The following is a 26,680-nucleotide window of genomic DNA, read 5'->3' as shown; positions in this document are numbered from 1 at the left end:
TTTAGGAATCCACTTAGGGCTGGGAGGTGGAAATGAACATGTCACAGTTGCTGGAGGGATTAGATTCTTCAGACTAGGGCAGAGGGTTTGTGTTGGGGACAGACTGGGAGGTGCAGTCACATTAAACATGTAAGTCCCAGGTCCCCTGGCCCCCCTCATTGAGACACATCATCCTGGCTTCTGTGAGACAGCTGAAGGTCTCCTCCGAAGCACGAGCCGCAACCTATATGGGGCCATCCTTGTGTCACAAGCAGATTGTACCGACTTTAGCAAGAACTAACTTGTTGATCTCTGCTGGGCACGCCGAAAAGTGCCTCTGAGTTGCCCTGTCGAGTGAGTTTTAAGGCAGCAGCCTTAGCTGGACAGAGGTCTGGGCAGGGAGTGCAGAGGCCTCAGGTTAATTCCTGTGTTATTCCACATAACCCTGTGATTTTAGGCAAATTGCTTATCTTCTTGTACCTCAGTTTCCTCATTTGTACCATGAGCTCTTTCTAATCGCAGATTGTGTAGTTTCTAGCCAGAGCTCAGATAAGGAACAGCTTTTACAGGGCACTTTGGAGAAAAGAGGCAGGATATAAATAGCAGGAAAACTCTGGTCACCCTCAGATCTAGACCAAGGAGTCCTTTCTCTTAATTGACAACTTTAGAAGGTATGAAGAAATACCAGGGACTTGCCTTCCTTTGTGTCTGCACAGATTTAGCCAAGGGACACTGGGGCAAGTGTCCACGTTACCTGTCTTAGGTGTGGACAGGGAAAATCAAGAGGCATATAAGAGCCTATGGTATTCACTCAAACCTCCCCATAAAAAGCCTATTTTTCCACTCATATGCTTCTTTTCTCTGAACTTTTTGAGCATTTAATTCTTGAATTGCCCCCCCCCCCCCAGGTTTCTTTTTTGCACATATTTTGGAGGATGATCGTCAATAAATTGAGTGTATTTTTATAGTACCTCTTTTGGGGTTGTCTTTTACAGTGATCAACTTTTCTTTTTAAATTTGTGCCATATCTACTTATTTTTCTCTTTATATTAGAATTTAATCTAGGAAAGAGACTATCTGTCCTGGTTTCATTTTAATGTCTACTTTATATAGTCTCAGAGAAACAGATCTTGCCGAGGTGAAGAAACTAAGCTGGAGACCAACCAGTTGATGATGGTTTGCTTATTCATAGGCAATGCATATCCAAACCATCCATCCCCTCTGAATCTAGAAAATTTGGTGGTATCTGAGAGATTAGTAGAGCACCTGGCCCATACGTATGCCCAGTAAATGTGGTTTTTTTAAATTAATGCATCTGAGTGGTTTTATAATTTAGCAGTCACTACACGAAGTAATTACTGTGTAGGAAAAAAATATTACAAAAGAATAAAGAAAAAATCCCTCTAAAATACATAAAATATATTCAGTAGTCTCTCCAACATTTGCAAGTAATTAGAACTTTTTCATTCATATTTAGAGTGTCTCCCTGCCTTGGCATATTTGATGTTTAAATGAACAGATGCAACTTAGGTTTGCAGGGAAGGTTATAGATTCCAGAAAACTTTTTGACACACTTTCTAATTGATCCCCCTAAAACCCTAGGAGATAGGTTGTGGAGATAATGTTATCTCCCCTTTACAGAGAAGCAAGCAACTGGTGGAGGAAAAGAAAACAGAAGGGATTTTCCTAATACCAACCAGTTTGTATATGACATATTGGTGAAGGTGGAACTTATTTCTTCTGATGCCCAGTTCAGGGCTTTTTCCACTCTCTAAATCCTTAATCTCTAAGAGGAAACCTATCTTAACTCTCTTATCCTTTCATCAAAGCAGCAAAATTTATACAGGTGCTGTAGCTCAGATTCTGTGTCTGAGTGTTCCAGCACCATCGATCTTACCCTACCTCCTTTCTTTTTATTTTTACCGTGTTCTCCCTGCAGGAGCTGACTCTTCCTTCTCCCTAATTAATTTTTATGTGGAAACTCCTCTAGTAATGAAATTGCATGTGTGAGTGTTTTCTCACCTGGTCTTCTGTTTAGTACACCTGAAGGGAGCAAGCATTTCTGCTGTCTCATGGCATTATCTTTGCTGAGGGATGAATTTGTGGGAACTAAGATAACTGCCTTCCTGAGGGTAAACCTTTTTTTTTCTTTTTTTTTTTCTTCTTCTTTTTTTTTTTTTTTTAATCAAACATTCTTTGGTTTGGGCACAGCTTTGATATTTCCAGAGGTTACCATTTGTTGATCATTAAAATGCATTGGTTCCTGCCTGATATTGGCTGCAAAGCACACGGTATCTGCATAGACAAAAACATGGACTTTGGAGTCAGACAAATCAGGTTTGAATCCTGATTTTGCTATTTACTGGTAGTTCACTTCTTGGAGTTCATTTCTTCTTTTGTGCAATGGGGGAGAATACATTAATGACATCTACCTCGTGGATTTATTAGGAGGATGCAGGATAAATGATGTTTTTCTTATGATGAAATGAGCAGAAAAGCGCGGTCCTCTTCCTGGGCTGCAGATCCCTTTTGTGTGGCATGTCTTCCATGTCCAGCTCTGCTCTCTTCCCTGCCCTGCTCTGGGATGCTTTCTGCCCTGGGAGGCTGACCAGTGAGGTGGACAGCAGCAGCTTCCTTTGCCCTCTGGCTCTGTTGCATTTGCCAGTGGGGAGTCCCGGCAGGAGATCAGAGGAGGATGAGATCTTGTTCATCTCCCAGTCTCCTTCCTTTCAGGGTCAACTGACACCAGCTGTGTCCCAGAGGATCACCATTTTTCAAGGCAGATTATTCTAGGACACTCTCCTCCTGGGTATCTGTGACCTACCTCTCTCCTAGTCCCTTTTGGGGATGGTAAAAACTCCATTATTACTAGTTACCAGAACTTCACTATCCTTTGTAGGTTCCTCTACCCTACTTTCATCTTTTTTAAAAAAGATTTGATTTATTTGGTTATTAGAGAGAGAGAGAGAGAGCACGTGCGCAAGAGAGCACGCACGCACACACACACACACACACACATATGTGCACATGAGCAGGGGGAGAGGTGGAGGGGAAGAGAAAGGGAGAGAAACAGACCCCTTGCTGAGCATGGTGACTGATGCCATGCAGGGCTCCACCCCAGGACCAGGAGATCATGACCTGAGGCAAAACCAGGAGTCTGAGGCTTAACCAACTGAGCTATCCAGGCACCCAACTACTGTCATCTTCTTAAAATATCTCTTTACTAACCCCTCCTTAAATGATCTTAATATGAGTGTGTTGTCTGTTTACTCCTGGGACCTGAGCTGATACAGTGTTCATTACTGCTTAGTTGAAAGTCTATTTGCCTGTCTGTCTTATTTGAGGGAGTCGGGTACTTCTAAGGGGAAAAATGAGAATGGGTTGTTGTTACTCATCATTTGATACTAAGAAAAGAAAAAGCGATGAAGGCTGATGGTGATGGTGGTGATGATAATGTGAGCTAAGCATTCTAGACACTGTTTTATACACATTAGGTCATCGTTTCTTGGCCTTTTACCTAAGATCAAGTGCATACACATTAGGTCATTTAAACTCAAGACACACATGAGTATTGCCTTCTTTTTGCAGATCTCAAAAAAAGTCAGAAACGTTAAGTAACTTGCTGAAGGCTACACAGGATGCCTTGGAGAACTGAAATCCTAATCTATGCCTCTTTGGTTTCAAGGTCCATACTGTTATAGCCAGACCATGCTGCCTCCTAAGTATATAGGCTGAGAAGGGCCAGCCAGCCCATCAACAATTTTCAGTTAAACTCATTTTTCTTTCTCAATTTTCTGCAGGTTCCAAATTCCTATAGGAAAGTCTTTAAATGATGTCAAGGCAAATTTGTTAAAAATGTGTTGAGTTCAGCAAACCTTATCAGGTCAATTCCATGATTTGTCTGATTTGACTGATTTGTTAATTTAAAACTATTGAGTTACTAGCCCACCAGGGGCTACGAACTATTCCCGGGTTGCCCCTAAGAGGACTCATTAAATACTGAGTGAGTCATTAAATATTTTGAATGTGTTTTTCTCTGAAAGTATATAAGCTTCCCACAGCATTTAGTTGCGTTTTATTTTCTCCCTAGGTATGGAATATTTAGTTCTCAGTTTATATTATTTCTCTCCACTTCTTAAGTTGATTCTAGGTGGGTAATATAATTTCACATTTTCTGAGAACTTATAAAATGCACGGCATTGTAACTAATTGGTACAGGTAGACTAAAGTTCTGGAGGTATACTAGCTGAGAACTCTGCATTTGTGGATTCCCTCTTCCCTCCAACCCCCACTCCCCTAAAAATAATCTGCGCAAACTCAAAGAAACCATAGTTATCCTAGCAGCTCACATTTGTGCATTTTTCTTTAACCTCAGGCAAACATTTTTATTAACCCCTGAAGAAGACTCTGTGCCCCAGTGAGCTGTGACTTGGGATATTCTTAGCAGTAATAAACTGAATTTCTCCGGTTCTAGCTCCACCTTGCTGTTGTGGGATCTCTGGCCTCCCTAAAACTACCTGCCTTTTAGTCTCCTAAGTCTTGAGGGCTGATTCACATGTGTTCAAAACAAGTCTTAGAGGCTTGAGAGTGCACCACTGCACTCTCAAGATTCTGGAGAGCCTGGTGAAGAAGGTCCCCCTCCATTGGTGTGGGGGACCAATGGGTTCTCCTGCTGCTGAGGGCTGGCCTGCTCCAGGGACCTGGACAGATGCTGTGTTCCGTGGAGCCCCTCCCTCCATGTGTTTCTTAAAGTATATATAGTTACTTGGTGTGAATGTATTTATATATTTGAATTCACACTATCCAGCACTTTGATATTTTTCAATCACTTCAGTGAAATAAGCTCCTTCAGACCTTACTGTTATTCTTTTCCCTAAACCTCAGGCACAAGTCTTTAGAGAAACAGGGGGTAAATCCAAATGATAGAATACATGCTGTTAGAATCAGTCTGTTCCTACCACATCAGCCTACATCTACAGCGTCTGTGTCTTTTGTGTTTTGGCCAAGCCTGTTTGCCTTATCCCCCTTTCTCTTAGAGTGACATATTTCCCAAAAGGCATTTCAGACTATATGCAAATATTCTCTGTGAATATGTAAATCATGCTCAGAGTCAGCTGAATAGCAGAATGGATGCAGCTCCTATAGCCATTGTATTTGCTCCTTCTTTAAAACTCAAAACAGAATCTCCTTCTTAGCATCTAGTGGGAAGTGAAGGTAAGGTAATAAGGCTATCATGTCATTCAACGGACGACTGCTCCGAGATATTCTTAGAAATTACGGTTATTACTTTTCTAGGTAAACTGTTGCTCCCGACTGATTCTTACAACATCTTTTGAACCCAAAGAGTAGCGAATGCCCTAAATTTACTGAAGAGCCACTATACTGTGGATGATTGCTAATGATGAAACAGGAGGCCACCATGCCATGGTTAGAGGGCTTTCAGATGAAGTAAGATCCCTCTGGTGTGGCAAGGGCTACCTCAGTGAGTGCTTAGTGGAAGGGTAAGGAGGGGTCTGGAGCTGTCCCAGCCAGGATGGGCAGGCACACAGCTCAGCATGCATCTACATTGCATATATGTGAGTGTAAGTTGTGGCTACCATACCTATTTTTTTTTAAGCCACTAGAAATCTAGAAATGTAGACTTGAATATTTAATGGAAAACAGATGGTGCTTGAAATCTCTAACTTACATTTAACAAAAGCTGTTTTGGAAATGCTGCTTGTGTGTACTTTTATTGCTTTAAACACAGCACCATTTTAGCTTGTTCTGAATAATTTAAGAATTACTGTCCTAGTCTAAGACAGCATTTCGAAGTGCACGTGTTAATCATATACTTGATTAAACATTTCCTTGCCTTTCTCTTCAGAATGCCAGTTGGCTTTTGAGTGGATAATTGTTGCAGTGGGAGCTGTGACGTTGGAAGCTACTATTGTCCATTTGAATTATTTAAAACACCACCATGAAAAGAAATACCTGTGATTTGCTTTCTCGGAGCAAAAGCGTAAGTACTTTTGTTTTCATTTCTTTTGTAAAAATGAGTGCACGTAATTTTTTTACTATTTTCTTTAGATTGTAATACTGTGCTATCACGATCAGGCTCGTGGGAACCCCTTGGTCGACTTTTAGTTGTCAGGCTGTATGGAACTTATTAACAAATGAAGACTTGTTCGTCTGTGTGGCCTGGTTGACATTTGATGGGAATTCTCTTCGAGCCAGTTTTTTATGCCTACCATTCATTTGTATAAGCCTAGTGGTGTGAGATTGGACACCTTGATGTTGGGATTGATGAAGAAATTATGTGATTAAAAACTGAAACTGAAGAAATGTATGTCTTGAATATCGAATTTCCTGGGCAAGTCTGAAAGGATGTATTGAATTTACACTGCTAAGTACTTCAATCAATCACATTTCCAAAGTTCACATACATGGTGAATAATGTGAATACTTGATCAGTAGAACATCCCTTCCATGAGCTGTCTACTTTATCTACTTTAGCATAGGTCTCTAATTTCTCTTCTCCTTTAGTGAACATCCTTGGGCCCTGGTGTAGATTAAGCCTTCTTTCCAATTTACCTGGTCTCCTCAAGGTACCAAATGAGTGATAATTTTTAGGTTCATATTAGCTTATGAAAGAAAGTATAAGCAAATAGAGCAACCCCAAGAAAGCTATGCAAGGCAAGGATGAAAGGAGGCTGTTAATTTCTGTGAGGCGAGCTCTAAGAACATGTCCCTTTGTTCATTTACCCAAGGGGAAAAAAAGGGATCCAAACAGATGCAGTTGTGACGTAGGAACATTCATTTGAAGGCATCAGAAAAACCACAAATGCAAACACATTTCTCTAGTAAGAGAATGCTTTGTGTTACAACCCGTGATTCTTTTGCAATGGCCCAAGGCCATCTCCGATTCTTTCTGCAGAATTACTATCAGGCTTTTAAGGGTATAGTGCCGGAGCATGTGGAGAGGGAAGGATAGTGTGCTCAGTAGGGTTTCTTAAAAAATGAGGATGTAACCAGAGGTGTGCCAGTTCTTGGAGTACAAGCTGTGTTTAATAACCAGCAAAGAAATTCAACCAAGTCTGAGGAAATATCCAAATTCATTTCTTTTCTTGGTTGGCATTTGGTTGTATGGATTACTGTATGAAAGAAAGGGCCATGGCTTGGAGCCTGGGGTTCCTTTGGTCATCATATATTTGCTCGTTGTAATAGAAGGTGGCTTGCCACCAAACTGCCAACACATCTTTCTGTCACTGAGTTTTTCTTGCTATAAGTCAAATATGAAAGTAAACCACTCACATAATGCTTCTTTCATTAAATTTCAGGGCCACATGATATGCAAAAATTGTGTAAAGGCAAAGGGGAGAATACTTTGGATGATTAAAAAATATTCTTAAACATTTCCTTGTTCTTGGAGGAAAGCATTCTACAAGCAAATGATTAACTGAGCTGTGACTTTAAGGAACTGTGAGCGCTTAATGATGCTAGGAGATTTCCTATTTATATTTGCTTAATGCAAAGATTTTCATCTTGGTGGAAAGGCTCATGATTCCCGGATTAAGAGGACCTGAATTGCCTACGTGTGTCTAAATGTAAATAGTAGAGCTCTTATTTCACCACTTCTTAGCTTTTTGAAAATCCACTGGCATGAAGAAAGTGCTTTCACTTAATTAAATGACTCTAGGCAAGAGATTGCATCTCTCAGAGAAAAGAGCCAGACTTTTTGCCTAGTTAGAAGTTGTCACCTGCGAGTTTCAAAAGTTCATTTTGCAGTGGTCTGAAAAAGTCACCCCGCACCCTCTAAGTCTCTGTGTGAACAAAGCCCAACATTATGCTCTTGCAAGTAGGTGTTTCCTGCTTTTGATGAGGAAAATTTTAAGAATTAATTTGGTTTTGGATTTGAGAATGTTTTTCTTTGGCATTATGACATTTAAAAATCCAAAGAGAGTGTTCTAAATGTTAAAACGGCCTCTGTTCCTCCCGCATATCTCTACATATCTTGTCTGTGTCATTGTAAAACTTCAGGTGTACGAAAGAGCAGGAAAAAAATGATCATCCTGAGACAATTACTTTGTTTTTTTTCCCGAACACTTAAAGCTTGTTCATATTTTCCCCCTCACATTCAAGGTCTGGTGCAATGTCCCTTTTAATGATTAATGCTCTGGATTCTTCCTTTATTTGGAAGGGATCCATGAAAAATTTTAGCTATAAAAATATAAACAAAGTACTCTTTTCTTAAAGTGACATTTTGCTCCTTTGGGAGCATAATTTGTGGTTGTGGTGGGTAAAAATGAGAGGAACTCATGTGAACAGTACAAAAGTGAAATATGGCCCCAGTGGCTGTGGTCTTAGGGCCTCTTGTGGGAGACAGACATGCATCAAAGAATCACACACCTATGTGTAAAGCAGCAATTCTCCACTGTATTTCCTTCCATAGGCCAAATATCTTCAACCTGTCCTCATATGTAATGGCTTCTTTTTCCATCATGAAATGTCAACTTCCTGAGATGGAGGCTTTGCTTATTTATTCATCACTGTATCTTTCACATGGTAGGTAATTAAGTGGCAGAGGAATGAGCAAATTAATACCCTGTGATACCTGCTGAGAGAAGCTTCCTAGCACAGTGACAGCATATAACAGAAAGACTTGGCTAGGTCAGGGAGGCCAGTCTAGCCATTCCTGAGAAAGGGGGATCTTCAGGGTAGTCTGTGATCTGAAGGGTGACTTAGCCTACCAAGGTGAAGAGAGTGGCTTCCAGGCAGAGTTAACTTGATGTGCATTGATTCTGTAGTGTTAAGGAAAATGGTAGCTTCAAGGTCATGAACAAAAGCTAGAATGATGAATCCACTAGTGGCAACTGTAGGGAGATAAAGCCGAACATTGTTAAGAGATATTTGGGAAGGAAGAAATGATAGGGCTTTTGGAAAGGTATTTATTAGAGGTAGTATCTAGGAGAGAAGAAAGTATGGAGGGTGCCTCTTGTGCTTGTAGCTTTGTAGTTGACAAAATGGATGCAGTTCTTCCACCTCAGTGGAGGGGAGGGGATGGGAAGAGGGTGAATCTGAGTCCATGGCTATGAATACTGGGATATTTCAGGATATAAGACTGTGGAGAGTGATCTTATTTAATTCACACGGTAGGTAGATTGGAAAACTCAAGTTAATTATTAAATTTATACCCTCGACTGTTGATTCAATATAGAAAATAGGGGGACACTTTTATTGAAATTAAAAAAAAAATCCTGTGAGTTTAACTCCAAGCTGTCTTCACCAGATCTACAAGTTGCATTTATTTACTTAAAATTTTTATATGGTATCCCTAGTATATTTCTGGAAACTGATGCTATAATGTGATTAGTTTTGATCTATATTTTTATATTGTTCCTGAACCAAGTAAATACATAATTTTAAAATTTATTAATAATTATTTTCCTAAAATTATTTCAAAGTAAGTGAAATAGCATAAACTATATTAATTTGAAGTAAATCAAAGCACTTAAGCTGTTTATAAAATTGAAAATGTCTGGATGAATTGAGTATCACTAATATTTTCAAACATTATTAGGGTGAACTAACATGCAACCTTTTATAATAAGTGGACCTAAATTTACGATCAGTTTATCATGTTATTAGAAATATGAATCATTTAAAATTTTGCTGTTGTGATTCACAAGTTTGTCTATGACAAGGAAAAAAGTCAACAAATTTAAAAAATGGGAAACTATTCTACAGTATATTGCACATCAAATATCAAAAGCAAATACTTTAAGCTTTAGATTCCTGACTTACATAATTGTTCCAACTGTCCACATCATTTGTTTTTAGAATACATGGTATTAACATTAATAATTATTATAATTAATATTGTAATTAAGTGTTAACATTAATACATTGAAATATCAAAAGCAAGTACTTTAAGCTTTACATTTCTGACTTACATAATTTTTCCAACTGCCCACATCATTTATTTTTAGAAAACATGGTATTAATATTTATCTCTCATAAAAATGGCTTCACCAAATTTTATAGGACTTGTAAACTTTATAGAGTTTCTAGCATATAATTTCTTCTTGTAGTTGGAAGAGAACTTAAAGATCCTCTGACTCAACCCTTTTATTTTGCTGATAAGGAAATGGAGATGGAAGTCAGGAGAGATGAAATGACTTGCTTGAAAGGTGGCTTGATTTAGTTGAAAAAAATATGACAGCTTTAAAATCATACAGAATTAGGTTCAAAATCTGGCTTTTTCAACTTTCTGGCTGTGGGGCATTTGACAAATTACTGACTCCAGTCATCTAACAGGCGATGGGGAAATGACATTAACACATAATGCTTGGTACTTTAAAGGTACCTGATGAGTTCTCTCTGCCTTTGCCCTAGACACCATAACTTGTAAGTGAGGGAGACTCCCTGTGTTCTTTCCTTTCTGTGCTTCTTAAAATGTAGTCAAAGCTGGGATTTAAAAAAAAAAAAAAGAAAGAAAGAAAAGAAACAACTATCTCTTGCCTGCTTTAACGTATTTCAAATGCCCAAAAAATGCCAGTGTTGGAAAAACCTTGTCATCCAGATGAAGTTCTGTAAAAATTAGGGCTTTCAAGGAGAGAACAAATGAAAAATAAAATACAAAACAGATGATCACTTAGGTAGCATCTGCTTCTTTAAAAACTCTGGATTTTTCTGATTTAATAATAATTATAAACAGCAAGAGAAGAAAAGGAAAACCCTTGGTTGGGCAGATGACCCTTTGAAATATTTATTTCTAACAGGAAGTGTTGCAGTAGAAAATTCTCCCATCAGTTTTGTGATATGTACACTCTCCCTCTTTTTAAAGTTTTCAGGCCACTTCTGAGTGGACTGACATTTCATTTTCACATGTCTCATCTAAAGTTCTTATGACTTCTTAGAGTTTTATACCTCTTGGGGCACTTAAGGTCACATTTGTTTTTTTTCTGGCTGGCTCTTTGTCCATACGCTGAAAGAGCAGAGCATAAACAGTATTGTCCCTGTGCTAACCTTTCAAAGGGTCTTTGCCATCTGTGGAAGCTGGGGACAATTCTTGCTGTTCTGAATGCAGCTTTAATGGGACAGAACAAGTCTCATTTGTACAACCATTATAGTTTTTTGCGGTTTTGTTTTAAAACCATCCTTGGTGAGATATATAGAAAATACACACATGGTGTAAGTTTCAAAGCAGGGAAGTCTCATGTAGAAGGGAAGCCTTATTTTGGTTTACTATTCTGAGTTATAATGGATCAACTCATTTCTCTATTTAAGCCTTGCTTTCTCCTGACTCAAGTATGTTGTCATGAAGTCATGTAATTTTATTCCAGAATTTATTCTAAAATTCTAGAATTTTATTCTATAACTATCCTAGTTGTAAACATCTAGGATTTTTTTCCTTCTATCTACATACATAGCAATTTAGGACAGAAGCAGAGTAATTAATAAAGAATATGCTTTTTGAAGCTGTTAGAGAATTTCTTGAAAAAGTGCATCTAGCACAGCTCTGCTTTTAATTAAATAGTTTAATTTGCTAGAGTGGTCAAGATTCTCCCACAACCCTTTAGCATCTCCTGTTAACTCTAGTGGGTCTTTTCAGTCCACTGGTCCTAAAGAGAAAGGAGCCATTTACAGCAAGCCCAGCATCACATCCATGACTCAGATTTTCCTTGGCATTTCTCCAGTGAAATATTGATAGATTATAACTTTTCTGAGGTTAAAGATTTAACTCTAGCAGCTTGTATTTCTGTTGAAAATAATTTTTAAAATAATAGACGTACTCTTCTTTGCTTTAGAAGCAATGATCAGGATAGCCTAACATTAGGTTCTGAAACTCATCAGTATTGTAATATGCTTTCACTGATCTAGATTTTTTTCTGTCTTTCTGGTATAAGGAAGCCAATGTGATCAAGTATGGCAATCTCAAAGTTGGGCTTCAAAAAGAAAATATTAGGACTCCTCTTATTTTTAAAAGATTTTATTCATTTATTTGAGAGAGAGAGAGAGAAAGAGATAGAAAAAAAGTGAGAAAGAGCATGAATGGAGAGAAGAGGGAGAAGCAGACTCCCTGTGAGCAGGGAGCCCGATGTGGGGCTCAATCCCAGGACCCTGGGATCATGATTGGAGCCGAAGACAAACATAACCACTGAACCACTCAGGCACTCTAGGACTCCTATTTATATTTACTTTCTAATATCACCTTTTTAAAAATCTCAACTTTTTGTATATGTTTGATAAATACACAGATGTACATGTGTGCAATTGATAAATACATGAATTGGGAAAATATATTCAAAATATTTTTCCTGAGAGGGATATATAATCAACATAGTTTAGAGGCCATTCTTTGCAGTGAAAAAAAGATAGTTTTTGAATGCAGATACCTGGATTCAATCCTCAGATCCACTAGTGCTTAAAGATCTGACCGTTAGTAAATTACTTTTTTTTTTTTCCTGAGTCTTAGGGCCTACGTGTGTAGAAAAGAAAAAGTATATCATAATGAAGGGGAAAACATTTGTCACATAGTAGTTGCTTGATAAATTCAATCTGGAGGTTTGCAGATGCTCTTTTGTAGTTACAGAGCTAAGTGATAGTATCTGGCCCATAAATGAATCATTTGGAAACAACAGGAAATGAAGTGCATTCCTCTCACTAAAAAGGTTCAAGCTCCCAAGACAGTTTAGTTAATTTCCATATTATGCAAAAGATTCAGGCATAAGATGAGTGGTTAAACAGGGTAAAGGTTCATTTCCTGCCAGTTATGAATTTCTATGACTATAGGCCATGTATTCATAAATTGAATTGAAGGTCATTTTCCAAATAAATACAGAATCAAGGTGTTGGGCCAAAAGAGAGTATTACTCCGCTTAGTTGCCTTAAAAATACTATAGACTGTGGGGTTTAAGTGACAGAAATGTATTTTCTTAGAGTTCTACAGGATGGGAAGTCCAAGATTATGGTGCTGGCCTATTCAGTTGCTGATGAGAGCTCTCTTCCTGGCCTTCTCATTGTGAACTCATTTAATCCAATTACCTCCCAAAGACTCCAATCTCTAAATGCTATTATCACCCTTGGGTATATAGGACATCAAAATAGGAATTAGGGGGGTGACACAAATATTCCTTCTATAACAGAGTTTGATATTCCTTTTTATTTTATTTTTAGATTTTGATCATAATAGGTGTACTTTTAAATCTCCATCACCCATTTTACCCATCCCCCACTGTCTCCCCTCTGGTAATCATCAATTCTCTATAGTTAAGAGTCTGTTTCTTGATGGATCTCTCTCTCTTTTTTTTCCTTTGTTCATTTTTTTTTTGTTTCTTAAATTCCACAAATAACTTAGATTATATGGTATTTGTCTACCTCTGACTTATTTTGCTTAGCACTATATTCTCTAGCTGTATCCATGTCACTGCAAATAGCATGATTTTATTCTTTTTTTTGGCTGAATAATATTCCACCATATATTTTATATATGATCTATATATCTATATCTACTTATCTATATATCTCTGTCCATCCATCCTTCCATCATTGTTGTTGTGATTTGCATTTCCCTGGTGGTGAGTGATTTTAAGCATCTTTTTATGTGTCTGTTGGCCACCTGTATGTCTTCTTTGGAGAAATGTCTGTTCATGTCTTCTGCGCTATATATATATATATATATATAGTTATAGTTATAGTTATAGTTATAGTTATAGTGTATTTTTAAATCAAAGGTTATTAGAAAACTGGAAAACAATGTGGAATTTCCTCAAGAAATTAAAAATAGAAGTCCCCTGTGATGCCACAATTGCACTACTTGTATCCTTTACCCAAAGGATACAAATGTAATCCAAAGGGTCACTTGCACCCCAATGTTTATAACGCAATGTCCACAATACCCAAACTATGCAAAAATCCCAGATGTCCATCCTCAGATAAATGAATAAAGAATACACACACACACACACACAATGGAATATTACTCAGCCATCAAAAAAGGATAAAATCTTACCATTTATATCAATGTGGATGGAACTGAAGGGTATTGCGCTGAGTGAAATAAGTCATTCAGAGAAAGATAATTATCATATGGTTTCACTCATATGTGAAATTTAAGAAACAAAACCAGAGGATCATAGGGGAAGGGAAGGAAAAATCAAATAAGACAAAATCAAAGAGGGAGATAAGCCATAAGAGATTCTTAACTCTAGGAAACAAATTGAGGGCTGCTGGAAGAGAGTGGAGGGGAGGATGAGGTAACTGGGGGATGGGCATTAAGGAGGGCACGTGACATAATGAGCACTGGGGTGTACATGCAATTGATGAATCGCTGAATTCTACATCTGAAGCTGATGATATGCTGTATGTTAATTAATGGAATTTAAATAAAATAACTAAAAAAATTTTAAAGCAACTTTCCGTAAAGTATCTCTGTTGGTATTCTCTGAACTCATGAATTTTCATAAATCTTCTCATCTGGTAGGATGAACTGGATAAGTTTTAATTCTTCATTAATCAGTTCTCTTATGTATTGAATTCTGATGTATCTTGTAGTATTTTACATTAAACTCTCAGTTTTCTCGTATCATGTATAATTTTCTTCCTACCAGTAGGAGAAATTCAAAATCTCTTCTGCTCAATTGGATTTGTTAGTTTCTTGATGAAATTGCCCTCTGTTTGACTTCAGATTCTTTTGGATGCTCTACATTTGGATAAAATTGGCACTCACCAGATGTCTTTTAATTGAAGTTCCCTGTTCTTTTTTGATAGAATTGTTGTTTAGTATTTATTCAAAACTAGAAACAAATCCTGGATGTTTGGAGGGTACAGGATATCTGGAATTTTTTTTTTCATGTTGAATTGAAAGCCCACCTAAATTGGCTGTCAGTTTTTTGAGTCTAGAGCTAGAAACCCATCTGGTGAAATATGCCCCACAGCCTTCCTAGAATGGCCACTTTGCCTGGAAGGCTTTAAAAATGTTGTCCAAGGTTTATGAACCAAATTTATCTTATGCTTTAAAAAAACCTTTTTCCAGTTGTACTTTTATATTGCTGAGTTTGGGGAATTGCTCTTTTCATGAATCCGGGTAAGTAATTTATACTATTTCAGAACCTTAGTGTCTGCCTAGAGAAGAGCAGAGCAGAAAGAAACTTGGTAAGGATAATACATTTTGTATAGCATTGCAGAGGTATCTACATTTATTATTCCTCATAATTACCCTATGAAATTATTGTTTTGGTAATTTTATGGCTAAAATAAAATAAATGAAATGGTTCCCTTCCTAGACTGCTCTCCTTTCTCTATTGTATCAGTCACCACCTAAGTACAATATTACAAAAATTGTCACAACTTGGGGTACCTGGGTGGCCTAGGCGGTTGAGCATCCGACTCTTGAATTTGGCTCAGGTCAGGATCTCAAGATTGTGAGATCCAGCTGCCTGCATTGGGCTCTGCATTCAGTGGAGAGTCTGCTTGCATGCACACTCTCTCTCAAATAAATAAATAATCTTTTAGAAAAGTTGTCACAACTTAGGATCCTGATAAAGTTAAGTGTATGGAAACTGGATTTTTCCCTTGTGGTCACTCATCAGAATTCAAAGAAAGTCAGAGGAGATACTATAGGTAAAGCTACTTTGAAAAGTGTAAGGTACAAAGCAAAACCAAAATAATAGTCTTTTTAAAAGATTATTTATTTATTTATTCATGAGAGACACACAGAGAGATAGAGAGGCAGAGACATAGGCAGAGGGAGAAGCAGGCTCTGTATAGGGAGCCCAATGTGGAACTCGATCCTGGGACTCCAGGATCACACCCTGAGCCCAAGGCAGATGCTCAACTGCTGAGCCACCCAGGTGTCCCCAAAATAATAGTCTTGCTTGTGTTTTTATTCGCCAGAAATTGGAAGAATGACTTGTAGTTTTAGAGGTTTCATTTTTTTTATTATTGTTCCTTCTTTCCTGCTTGTGCTCTTTACAAGATTCAGCAAATGTTTATTGAGTGGTTACTATGTGTCAGGAGCTGTGCTGGGCTCTGGTGAGCCAATGGTGAGTGAAATAGTTATGGTCTCTCTCTTCATAGAATATTTGACAGCTTAACTTACATTTTTAATAATTTTATTGCTTTTATTTTATCCTCCTCCCCACCCTAGTCTGAACCTCTCAAGTCTATCCCACTTTAATCTTTAATTCTTGCCAGGGGGTCTAAATTCTGGTCCCTCTCACACCTCCGTGTACTTATCTTCATCACATTGTGAGTAACTTGTTTGGCAGAGATACTTTGAGCTGTGAATAATGCGCCATAATTGTCAATTACACTCATTGTTGCAGAAACATAGATTATTTTAGAACAGTTAAAAAGAATCATTCTCAGATAATCAACAACAGTACAAGAATAGCTGAGAGTAAACTGAAAGTATGGAGGAAAAGTCTGAAAGAATAAGGACTGATCACCAACTATTTTCCTTGAGATCAATCACAGGACGATTTTAGTGGCCGAAGTCCATCATTACACTGTTGTCTGAGAAAAACCTCCACTTTTTTTCAGTATTGTGATGTGTTTGCTATTCCATTTTTGGACAATTTCAAGTTGGAGTTGAATTCTGAATGATTATGTTCCAGAAATAATTGCATATGTTGTACTTAACAATGTATAAACACCAAAATACATAAAAATAGGAGGAATCTCATTGAATTGATAATAACTATTCAAGAATAATTCCTGCAGACAGTATCATTCTGTAGCGAAGTGAAATTATGAAGAAAAGCATAATAATTTGATTAGGTTTTATAGTAGTAGTATTTTATTCCAGAAAAAAAAAATACTTTTAAAAGCCTTTTAACTATAGCCAATTTTCTATTTTAAAAATTAGAGTTAAATATCACTTTTCACTATTGAAATCAGGCTACCTGTTAGCCAAGGTTTTAAAGGTTAAAAATAATTTCAGTTAAAATTATTGGTGTGTTTCCCAAGATCAGTACTTTCAAGGGCAGCAGGGGTGTGGTCTTTAGGGTCCTGGTTTATAGACTTGGCTTTGCCACTTTGTATCTATGTCGTAGGTAAGAGAAAGGAAGGTGAGAAAACTATACGTAATTAGGTTATTATCACATGCTCCCAATATCTGTGATGATTGTTACAAGGGTAAAATGAGAAAATAGTACCGAAAGCACATTACAAAATAAAAATAAACAAAAAGCCAAACCAACCTAGCAAAAAACAACCCCAAATAATGTTATATAATATTTAGTCACATATGCTTCTGTAGCAAGTAATTTAAGTCTTGGGGTTTTTTGAAAACTAGAATTGATCCATCAGCAAACAGAGTAACATAGAACAACCTTACTTTTATTGTTGAAAAAGGTCAGTCTATCAGTTCCCATGTTCTCCTAAATTGTGCATATGAAAAACCAGGATGCCAAGGCCAAGGAAGATTAATTGTTAAATAGTTAGAGCCCCCTACCCTGATTTCCAGTTCCTTCTATCACCTAGGTTGGGTCACTTACCACACACATGGAATTACAGGCAGAGCCTAATTTATAGCAGTGTCTGGGACTATGACATTTCGCTTGTGATTCAAGGTCATGTTTGTCCTTCCCCTTACTGTTTTTACTACCGTAGCAGTCTAGACTTCTGTTTTGGCAATATTGTTTCTGTGTCAATGATTTGGACTTGTTTATAGCCCTCAACATCCTGACTTTAATTCAGTCAGTAGTATTTATTAAGCTCTCACCAGCTATATGACCGCATGAAAGCAGTCATACCCCACAGAGCTGTGCACTAAATGGTACCCCAGAGGTTCAGAGAGTTAGCACTCCACCAAGTCATATCCAGGTTATGGTTTAAGTTTTTCAGAGAATCTAGATCACTAAGCATTAAAAAACAAATGTATTATAGCTACTGAAAACCAGAACACCACAGGACCACAATGAAAACTATCTTTTCAACACTCATTGAAAACAAAAGGATGTAAGCTTTAGAGGCCTTCATCTCTGCTTACTGCATGTGCTTTAAACTATTAATTTTATATAATCATTTTTTATATTTCCAGATGGAGCCATTACCTACTATTAATTTACAAGCGAGGTTGCATTTAATAGCATATGAATCATATCAAGAGAGACTTAGAAACTGCTCAGAAGAATATTCAAAGATAAACAAGAGTTGAGAAAAAGATGAGAACTCTCAAGTGTGTATGTCTATAGAAACTTAAAAAGCAAAAGATTCCCACCCCCCCCTCCCCGATTTGTTCATGCAGGAGTCAACATGTATTCCCTTGGCCAAAATGATTGAAATAATTGGCAGAGTGGTCAGAGAGGAGCATGTCCTCCAGTGGGTAGTATTGTTGTCTATTCAGAACACATGTAAAGTTATAACTTTCTAATAGGTTTTCCAATGTTGGGGCAGTCTTTTCTGAAGAAATTATGAGATGGTCTTACAATGGGATCTTTTTTTTTTTAAAGATTTTATTTATTTATTTATGAGAGACACAGAGAGAGAGAGATAGAGGCAGAGACACAGGTAGAGGGAGAAGCGGGACTCGATCCCAGGACTCTGGTATCATTCCCTGAGCCAAAGGCAGACATTCAACCACTGAGCCACCCAGGCGTCATGATCTTTCAGGTTTTGATCAAGTTTTATGGTTCTTCAAATGGAAATTGTTGTTAATACCATAATATAACTTACAAGAAACTTGAATATCTTAATTTATGATTTTAACTAACTGCTATTATGTTTATAAATATGTTTGTGATGTACATATAGGCATAAATATAGATAAACAGGCATAAAGGGCTGTACATATAGACATAAATGAGGAAGATTAACACATTGTAATTGACATCTGCTTATTTAAAACCAAAGTTACATACTCTCATTAAAGTACTACATATCCTTCATTATGTTATCTTGCAATTTAATTTCATAAATTCTTACCAATATGTGACCTTGGGTGAGTTACCTTTCTCGTCTGTATTTTATTGATTTGGAAAATGACAGTAGTAGATTAAATGAATGGGAGGATTTCTTTCTGAGACTATGAATATATTTCCAATCAGAACAGGCTGACTAAAGATTTTTCACATTTGATGCTTATAGTCAAAGTATAGATAGATTCTGGCCCTCCTTTCGATCCAAAATATAAACATGATCCTGATTAATGAATTGAGCTCATTAAGTATCTGCAAACTATGCAAAAACACTGTCTCTGTTGGATATCTGTCACCTTTAAGGGTGCATGGGATTAAAAAGACCCTTATTTCACTGAGAATTGAAAGAATTATTTTAAAATTATTGCTGCTTTAAACATTAATCCTCTAACTACCCATGCTGCCAATGGAGAGGTAAAAACAAGGTTGTAATATTTTGGGTGGCTCTGTTTTGAAAAATATATAAATCTTTTTAATTTATATTCTAAAGAGAGCATCTTTGCCCAGTTCTCTGCTGATAGCCACCATATTGACCCCCACAGATCACATGTGGTGACATCAAGCCTATCCTTTCTCTATTAGCAGAGAGCCCTCTGAACTGTTGGGCCTGAGGGTGAATAATATAGTTTCTCCCTTCCTCCCTTGAAATACAACCAGTTCCAGGTTGTCACATGCAACCAGACTTTAATGAATGCTGCACAAAATGGGAGAAAACCACAGTATAGGAAAGAAAATCCTTACAATTGAGTACAAGAAATGATCGTTCCTGATATTTATAGAAATAACCTGTTACTGAGTCTTTTTCTTTCTTAGTCAATAACCTACCCCTCAGTTGCTTTGCTTATCTCCCATGTGAAATGCCTCTTTTCTTGTATCCTACCTGGTGCCCAGGTCTGGACTCCCCGAGACCCAGGAGAAACTCCTCATTCCAGTCTAAGTAAACATAATAATTTACAAAGGTACAACTCTACCCACATGAAAATTCCTCCTACAATTTCCTTCAGAGCAATTTAATTGGAATATGTACATTCGAGGCAAGGACTTTAGCCTGCTTTGTCATACCAAAGAAGCTGAACCAAAACCTTTCCCTTCAGGGGAAGACTTGCTGTTATTCCTGCCAGATTTTTCCATTTAGGCCTTAAAGCATGTTAGTGTCACTTCTCAGCCAAGAGTACTCCCATTCCACTGAATATATGCAAAGGCACTGCATCTTTAGTACATCCAACCAGTAACCATCCAAATCCCTATCACTTGTATTATTTCAATAAGATAACCAAAATGTATCAATTTTAGAATACTGGGGAATTCTGGAGTGAATTGTCTAGCTTCTGCTTTAAGCTCAGAGATTTACAGAGCTTCAAAGAGTGCCATTCCCTCCTTTCCTATAAAGGAATAGCTGGAAAAAAATGACACATCAATAATTTAAAAAATCCATCATAGAACTGAGGCTACAAGACCATCAACCAGCCCCAAATATAGGAAGAAAAAGGCAACTGTCAAGAAGGAGAAAGAGGATGCCACTATTTGTTTACATCAGGTGGACATCACCAGATGCTATATAAACCAGTAAGGAGATTCAGCTAAAACTTCTAATAAATTGCTAACAGCTGAGTGTGAGCTAGCATGAGAGTATGGACACATTTGGAGGGCTTAAATAGAGGAGCTATCCTTCATTGGGCTTTTCCTTCACAAACTTTACTGCTCACTGGCAAGATTGAGGAGGAGAATAGCAGCCACAAGTGAAACTAGACCATTTTCTCCAAAGGAATATAAGAGTTAATTAGCAAAGACGAAGAGCAACAACTGCTGACTTAGGGGACCGGAATAAATCCATTGGTGAGGAAGGTATTGGGGGAAAAGCTCCTCTTTAAGGGCAAGATTAGAATATGTGCCAGGGGCCAGCACTACAATTGGAGGATGGGCAGCGTACTTATGAGACCCAGGGACACAGTACCTACCTCAGGCTGAGGCTACATGAGAACATCAAGTAACCCTCTCCCTCTCTGATCCTCTATGTTCAAACAAGCACTGAGTAAAATTAATAGTGGAATACGGCTGCAAGAGTGTCAAGAGGCAGATTGCCTGAGGCCCAACATAAAAGGAAGACGCAAAACTAAGCGTGGAGTAGATATTAAGAAAATAACCACTGGAAAGCCATTCAACAAAACTAACCACATGATATCACTAGAGAACACTATGGTACACTGTGGTTTATCATAACAAAAATCCTCAAATCCAGTCCAATTCCTGACTGAATTAATTCAAATTCCTGTTTAAAGGCCTACAAGAAGGAAAAGCATTCTCACTTTAAGCATAGAAATACATTTACCTCAGTATCTACTGTCCTACACAAGCTATCTAGTTTTCAGCAAAAAATGGAGGCATATGAAAATGCAATAGAAAATACTTCAAAGAAACCAAACTATATACAGAATAATCCTAGATGTGGCACAAATGTTTAAATTATCAGATAATTTAAAGTAGTTATTATCAATAATTTAAAATCTCTAATGAAGAAGATTGATAACATGAGATCAAATCATTTCAGCAGAGGGATAGAAATTATAAGAAAGAATCAAATGGAAGTGCTGGAAATAAAAAACACAGAAACAGAGATGAAGAATGTAGTTGAGTTCATTAGTGGACTTAACACAGCTCAGGAAAGAATCAGTGAACTTGAAGATACATCAGTAGGAATTACTCAAACTGGAATTCAAAGAGAAAAAAATGGGAGAGAAAGAGAAGAAGGGTTAGGAGTGAGCAAGAATGCAAGTGTATAGCAGAGCATCTAAAAGTTGTACAATATTAAATGGTATAGCATGTGCATAATTGAAATCACAGAAGGAGAAAATGGGGTAGAAGAAACATTTGAAGAAATAATGACTGAGGATTTCCCAAAGTTAATGACAGACGCCAAATCATAGATTTAAAAGCTCAGAGTTCACCAAGCAATATACATACAAAAATACACACACACACACATGCACACATATACATACACACAGAGGCATATCAAAGTTGCTAAAAACCAAGGACAGAAAATGTTGAAGGCAATCAGAGAAAAAAAGATGGTTTACCTACAGAGGAACAAGGATAAGAATTACAGCAAATATCTCCAGAATCTTTGCAAAAAAGAAGTAATGAAAGAAAAAAAAAAAAAAAAAAAAAAAAAACTATGTTAACCCAGAATTCTATACCTAGGAAGAAAATAATTAAAATACAAAGTAAACTTACTTTCTTAGAGTGAACTATTTCAGCTTCCTGTCCTCTCTGACATCCCCAAAGTATCATGCACATATGCTCTTGTATTTTCTGCTCACCTTCTTCATGTCTGAGAGGAGGAAGATGCTCATGGAAGGCCAGCACCTCTATTTCTGTAGAGGACTTGGGTAGTTATCTCCTCCCTTGTACGTGCTCAACTGCAAATTTACTTATCTCTCTTCTATCTCTCCTTTTGATTTTTGTCTATGAAAGACTTTCCAGTTGCTTTAGACATTGCTGGCCACGTGTGTCTCTTTAGACAATTCTGGTATTCTTCTTTTCTGATGGTTATTTATGTATTTTCCTTCTAACCCGTATGTCCCTCAAACAGTACTGATCCCTGACCTTTTGTCTTTGGCCCACATGATGTTCTAAGATAATCTTCTCTTTTTCCCAGTCTTTGGCTGTTTTCTGTTTGATTGTTTCTGAATATCTGTAATTAGCCCAGACTTCTGGTTTTAGTCTCAGAACTGTATTCACCTGTAGGTTGCATACTGATTACATCTACATGATATTTCCCAAACTAGATTCATCCACCATCCTTTCTCTTCTCTAAACATGCTGTTGTTTCTCAATTCTTCCTTATATTTGCTCCCCCAGCCACTAACCTAGTGGCTAAAGCTGGAGCCCTGAGAACCCTCCTCAATCCGCTCACTCATAATCCCTCTCAACATTTAAAGAAGTAACAAGTATTATTGCATGTATCACCATGCTACATCTCCTTCAGCCCTCATCCCAACATCACTACCTGGAGATCACCATATTTTTCCTTAGCACACTGGGTCACATCAAAATGAAATGAAGTAGTGAGGACTAGTAACACTATGTAAGTGTGGTATATGGAAGCTACTAACATTTGTTATATTGTCTATTTCTGTGGCAACTCTTGACTTTTTTCCAATTAGTGTTCTAAGTCTTGCTTTGCATCTTTATCTTTTCACAATTTCTTTGGATTAGAATTTAATTAGCTCTTAAAAACTGAATTCCTGTCAAAGGTAGAAGCTGATATTATGTGTATACATTTGTGTGTGTATGTGTAGTTTCTATTATAGCCATTAGTCATCATTCCCTGACTTTTTAAAAAAAGAATAGTTATAACAGAGGTTGATTATGTATAGGTGGTCTTGTATCTGAGCAAATTGAGGAAATGTTAGATTTTTATACCAGATATCAAATGAAATTAAGACCTAATCTGTGTGGCTAATGTGACTAATAATTTATAGTTGCAAAAAGTAGTTAGGTTTTTCTGTATTTCATCCCAACATTTTCTTATTTTTTTTCTCACAAAAACTTAGAGTTTTTAGATAGGCAGTTAATATTTATTTTAATTTTACATAGATTCAAAATCAGTGTTAGTCTGAGTTAGTAAGACTATACAGCTAGTAATGGAGAAATGTATTTCCAGGGCTTTTGACTCCACTTTCCTTACTCTGGTCACCATGCTACTGAGTATACATGTATACTCACATCTATAACTCACGTCTGTAACTGTGTAATTGGAGGCATAGCTCATGTGCTAATGCACCCTTACATCGTGCACCTGCTGAAAATAAATGGTAGCCTATCAATTAGAATCTGTATTATAGCTAAATATATGGTTGGACAATAATGTTATATTGTAAAACTAGATGTTTTGCATTCTGTTCTGTGACAGCAAATAGAGGGGTTTTTTTTATTGTAGTTTATGAAGTCATTTTAATTGTGGATGGTGCCCCTGGACTTGTTAGAAGGGGAGGTTATATCACAAGGAAGATAAACTCTTTTGTAGAAGAAAGTATTACAATTTTTTTAACTGGCCTCCTGTTTGCTTGGAAGAGATACAGTTTGGGGAGAGGTATCACCCTAGAGGACTCTGGGAAATGAACAGCTGTGTGAAAGCCTCCACAGGGATAGAGCCATGTGGCAGTGGGCGGGGTTCAGGAGAAGGGACTACTGATTATCCCCATAGCAGCAGTGGCCTGTTACAGCCACTTACAGTGGTCCTTCCTTATCCACAGTTTTGTTTTCTCTGGTTCAGAAGCAGATGGACTTCTTTCTGATGTATCATCAGAAGGTCGGGTAGTAGCCTCATGCTATATCACTATACCTAAGTCATTCATCTCCTTCATCTCATCACATAGATCTTTCATCATCTCACGAGAAGAGTGAGTATAGTTATATAGGATATTTTGAGATATTACCTTATATAATTGTACTATTTTATTGTTGATCACTTACTGTGCCAAATTTATAAATTAAACTTTATTGTAGGTATGCACATAGAAGAAAAACATAGTATAGATAGGGTTTGGTGCTATCTATGGTTTCAGGCTTCTGCTGGGCTTTGAAACATACCCCAGTGGGTGAAGACAGACTATTGGTTGAGTTCATAGGATTTAAAGGTTTTGTTTGTGTTATTTATTTTTCTTTCTTCTCAAACTTTTCTTTAAACCTTCCATAATGACAACAGTATTGTAACAGTTTTGTCCTAGGGTATGAGAAGGAAGAGGAGGCCTGAACTCATGCTTGAGACAAGGATGAAAAGAAAGGAGCAGGGAGCAGTAAGGAACCAGTGATGGCAGGAGAACTGGCACAGCAGTTAGGGGGAGCTGTGACAGGCATCACCTAGGTACATGGAAGTGCTTATCCTTTGGGTGTTTCCAAAAATACTGGAGAGGGCTTGGAATACTCCCTGGGTATCTGGTTATTTTACCTTATAAAATAATTTAATAATACAATATTTTATTTGTACAACATATTATTACAAATATTACCAATCTTTGAGTGCCAACACTCAACACTTTATGCTGGCACTTTCTATATATTTACTCATTTTATTTAGTCCTCAAAATTATTCTATGATATGTACTATTATTATCCATATTTGATGGATGAACAAACTGAGATCCAAAAGGGAGCTGATACTTATACATACAGTACCCAAAACATAAATATTTGAAATAAAGCACAGAATATGAGGAAAATGACAAAAATTCTAGGTAGGTCCTGGAATAAAACTTAAGTCAAGGTATTTTAAAATCTTAAAGTTATATGCATACATCTTGATCAAAAGTGGATTTCAGACTTGCTGTCTAGATGCAGGGTGGAAAATATTAAGTTATTCAGTTTCTTTTCTTATAATTTTAAATATATTATAAGTTGAAACCTATGCAAATAGCAATTTCTCCAAGATAATTTGCCATACAGGCTGTGTGACCTTTTGAACATGTTTTCCCAAATACTTCGTTTCTACTTAAAGTATGATCTTTCGGATTTGAGTGGATTTGTGCAGGTGGCTAAATAGGTTTTTGGCCCTCTGAGGAAGAGATTTATAAAGCACAGGTGAGTTTTGGAAAAGTAAGAGATTTTATTCAAATCACTACTTAGATGAGTTAACCTTTCCTTCCAACCCACATCAACCAAAGTCTACATCAATATTCCCTCTCTGCAAAAGGTGCTTCTCTTTACATATTCTGCATAACATAATTTCAGGAATCAACTGTGTCTATTTAAAACATAGGGTTTTAAATACTAAAATTTGTATGGAGCCAGAAAAGACTCTAAATAGCCAAAGCAATTCCAGAAAAGCAAAGCAAATCTGGAGTCAGATTCCTGACTTCAAATTACATTACAAAGCAGTAGTGATCAAGACAGTATGGTACTGGTACACAAACGGGCATAAAGATCAAGGAACAGATGAGAAAACCCAGAAATGGATCCACAACTTTATGGTCAACTAATCTTTGGCAAAGTAGGACATAATATTCATGAGGAAAAGACAGTCTGTTGACCAAATGTTGTTGGGAAAACAGGACAGCCACTTGCAGAAGAATGAAACTGCACCATTTTCTTACACTATACACAAAATGTGAGACAAGAAACAATCAAAATCATAGAGGAGAACACAGGCAGCAACCTCTTTGACGTCAGCCCTAGACTTCTTACTAGACATGTCTCCTGAGACAGGGAAAACAAAGGCAAAAATAAACTATTGGGACTGCATCAAAATAAAAAGCTTCTGTACAGGGAAGGAAAGAATCAACAAAACTAAATCAACCTATGGAATGGGAGAAGATATCTGTAAATGACGTATCTGATAAAGGGTTAGTATCCAAAATCTATAAAGAACTTTTCAAACTCAGTATCCCCCAAACAAATAATCCAATTAAAAAGTGGGCAGAAGACATGAACATTTTTCCAACAAAGGCCTCTAGATGGCTAGCAGAAACATTAAAAGATGCTCACCATCACTTTGAACTACAAATCAAAACGACAATGAGATATTACCTCACACCATCAGGATGGCTCAAATTAACAGCACAGGAAATAACATGTATTGTTGAGGATGCAGAGAAAGGGGAACTCTCTTATTACACACACACACACACACACACACACACTCTGGAATATTACTTAGCCATCAAAAATAATGAAATCTTTACAATGCCATTTACAATGATGTGAATGGAGCTAGAGAGCATTATGCTAAGCAAAATAAGTCAATCCTAGACAAATACCATATTTCACTCATGGTGAATTTAAGAAACAAAACAGATGAA

The 26,680-nt window shown here is 37.2% G+C and overlaps 1 protein-coding gene across 29 annotated transcripts in view; it reads left to right on the top strand.

Moving 5' to 3' along the window:
• Positions 1 to 26,680, top strand: part of PDE4D (phosphodiesterase 4D) — a 1,448,272-nt gene that overhangs the window by 337,934 nt on the left and 1,083,658 nt on the right. For all 29 annotated transcript variants that reach the window (XM_072826549.1, XM_072826537.1, XM_072826539.1 and 26 more), the window contains one exon: positions 5,846 to 5,980. In XM_072826549.1, coding sequence (XP_072682650.1) covers positions 5,939 to 5,980 — 42 coding nt within the window. In that variant the 5' untranslated portion in view covers positions 5,846 to 5,938. The remainder of the gene's footprint in view (positions 1 to 5,845; positions 5,981 to 26,680) is intronic.

This window comes from Canis lupus, chromosome 5 (assembly GCF_048164855.1).
Source record: "Canis lupus baileyi chromosome 5, mCanLup2.hap1, whole genome shotgun sequence".
Taxonomy (NCBI): Eukaryota; Metazoa; Chordata; class Mammalia; order Carnivora; family Canidae; genus Canis; species Canis lupus.
Note: the sequence above shows the minus strand (reverse complement) of the source record. Positions and strands in the feature narration are given on the sequence as shown.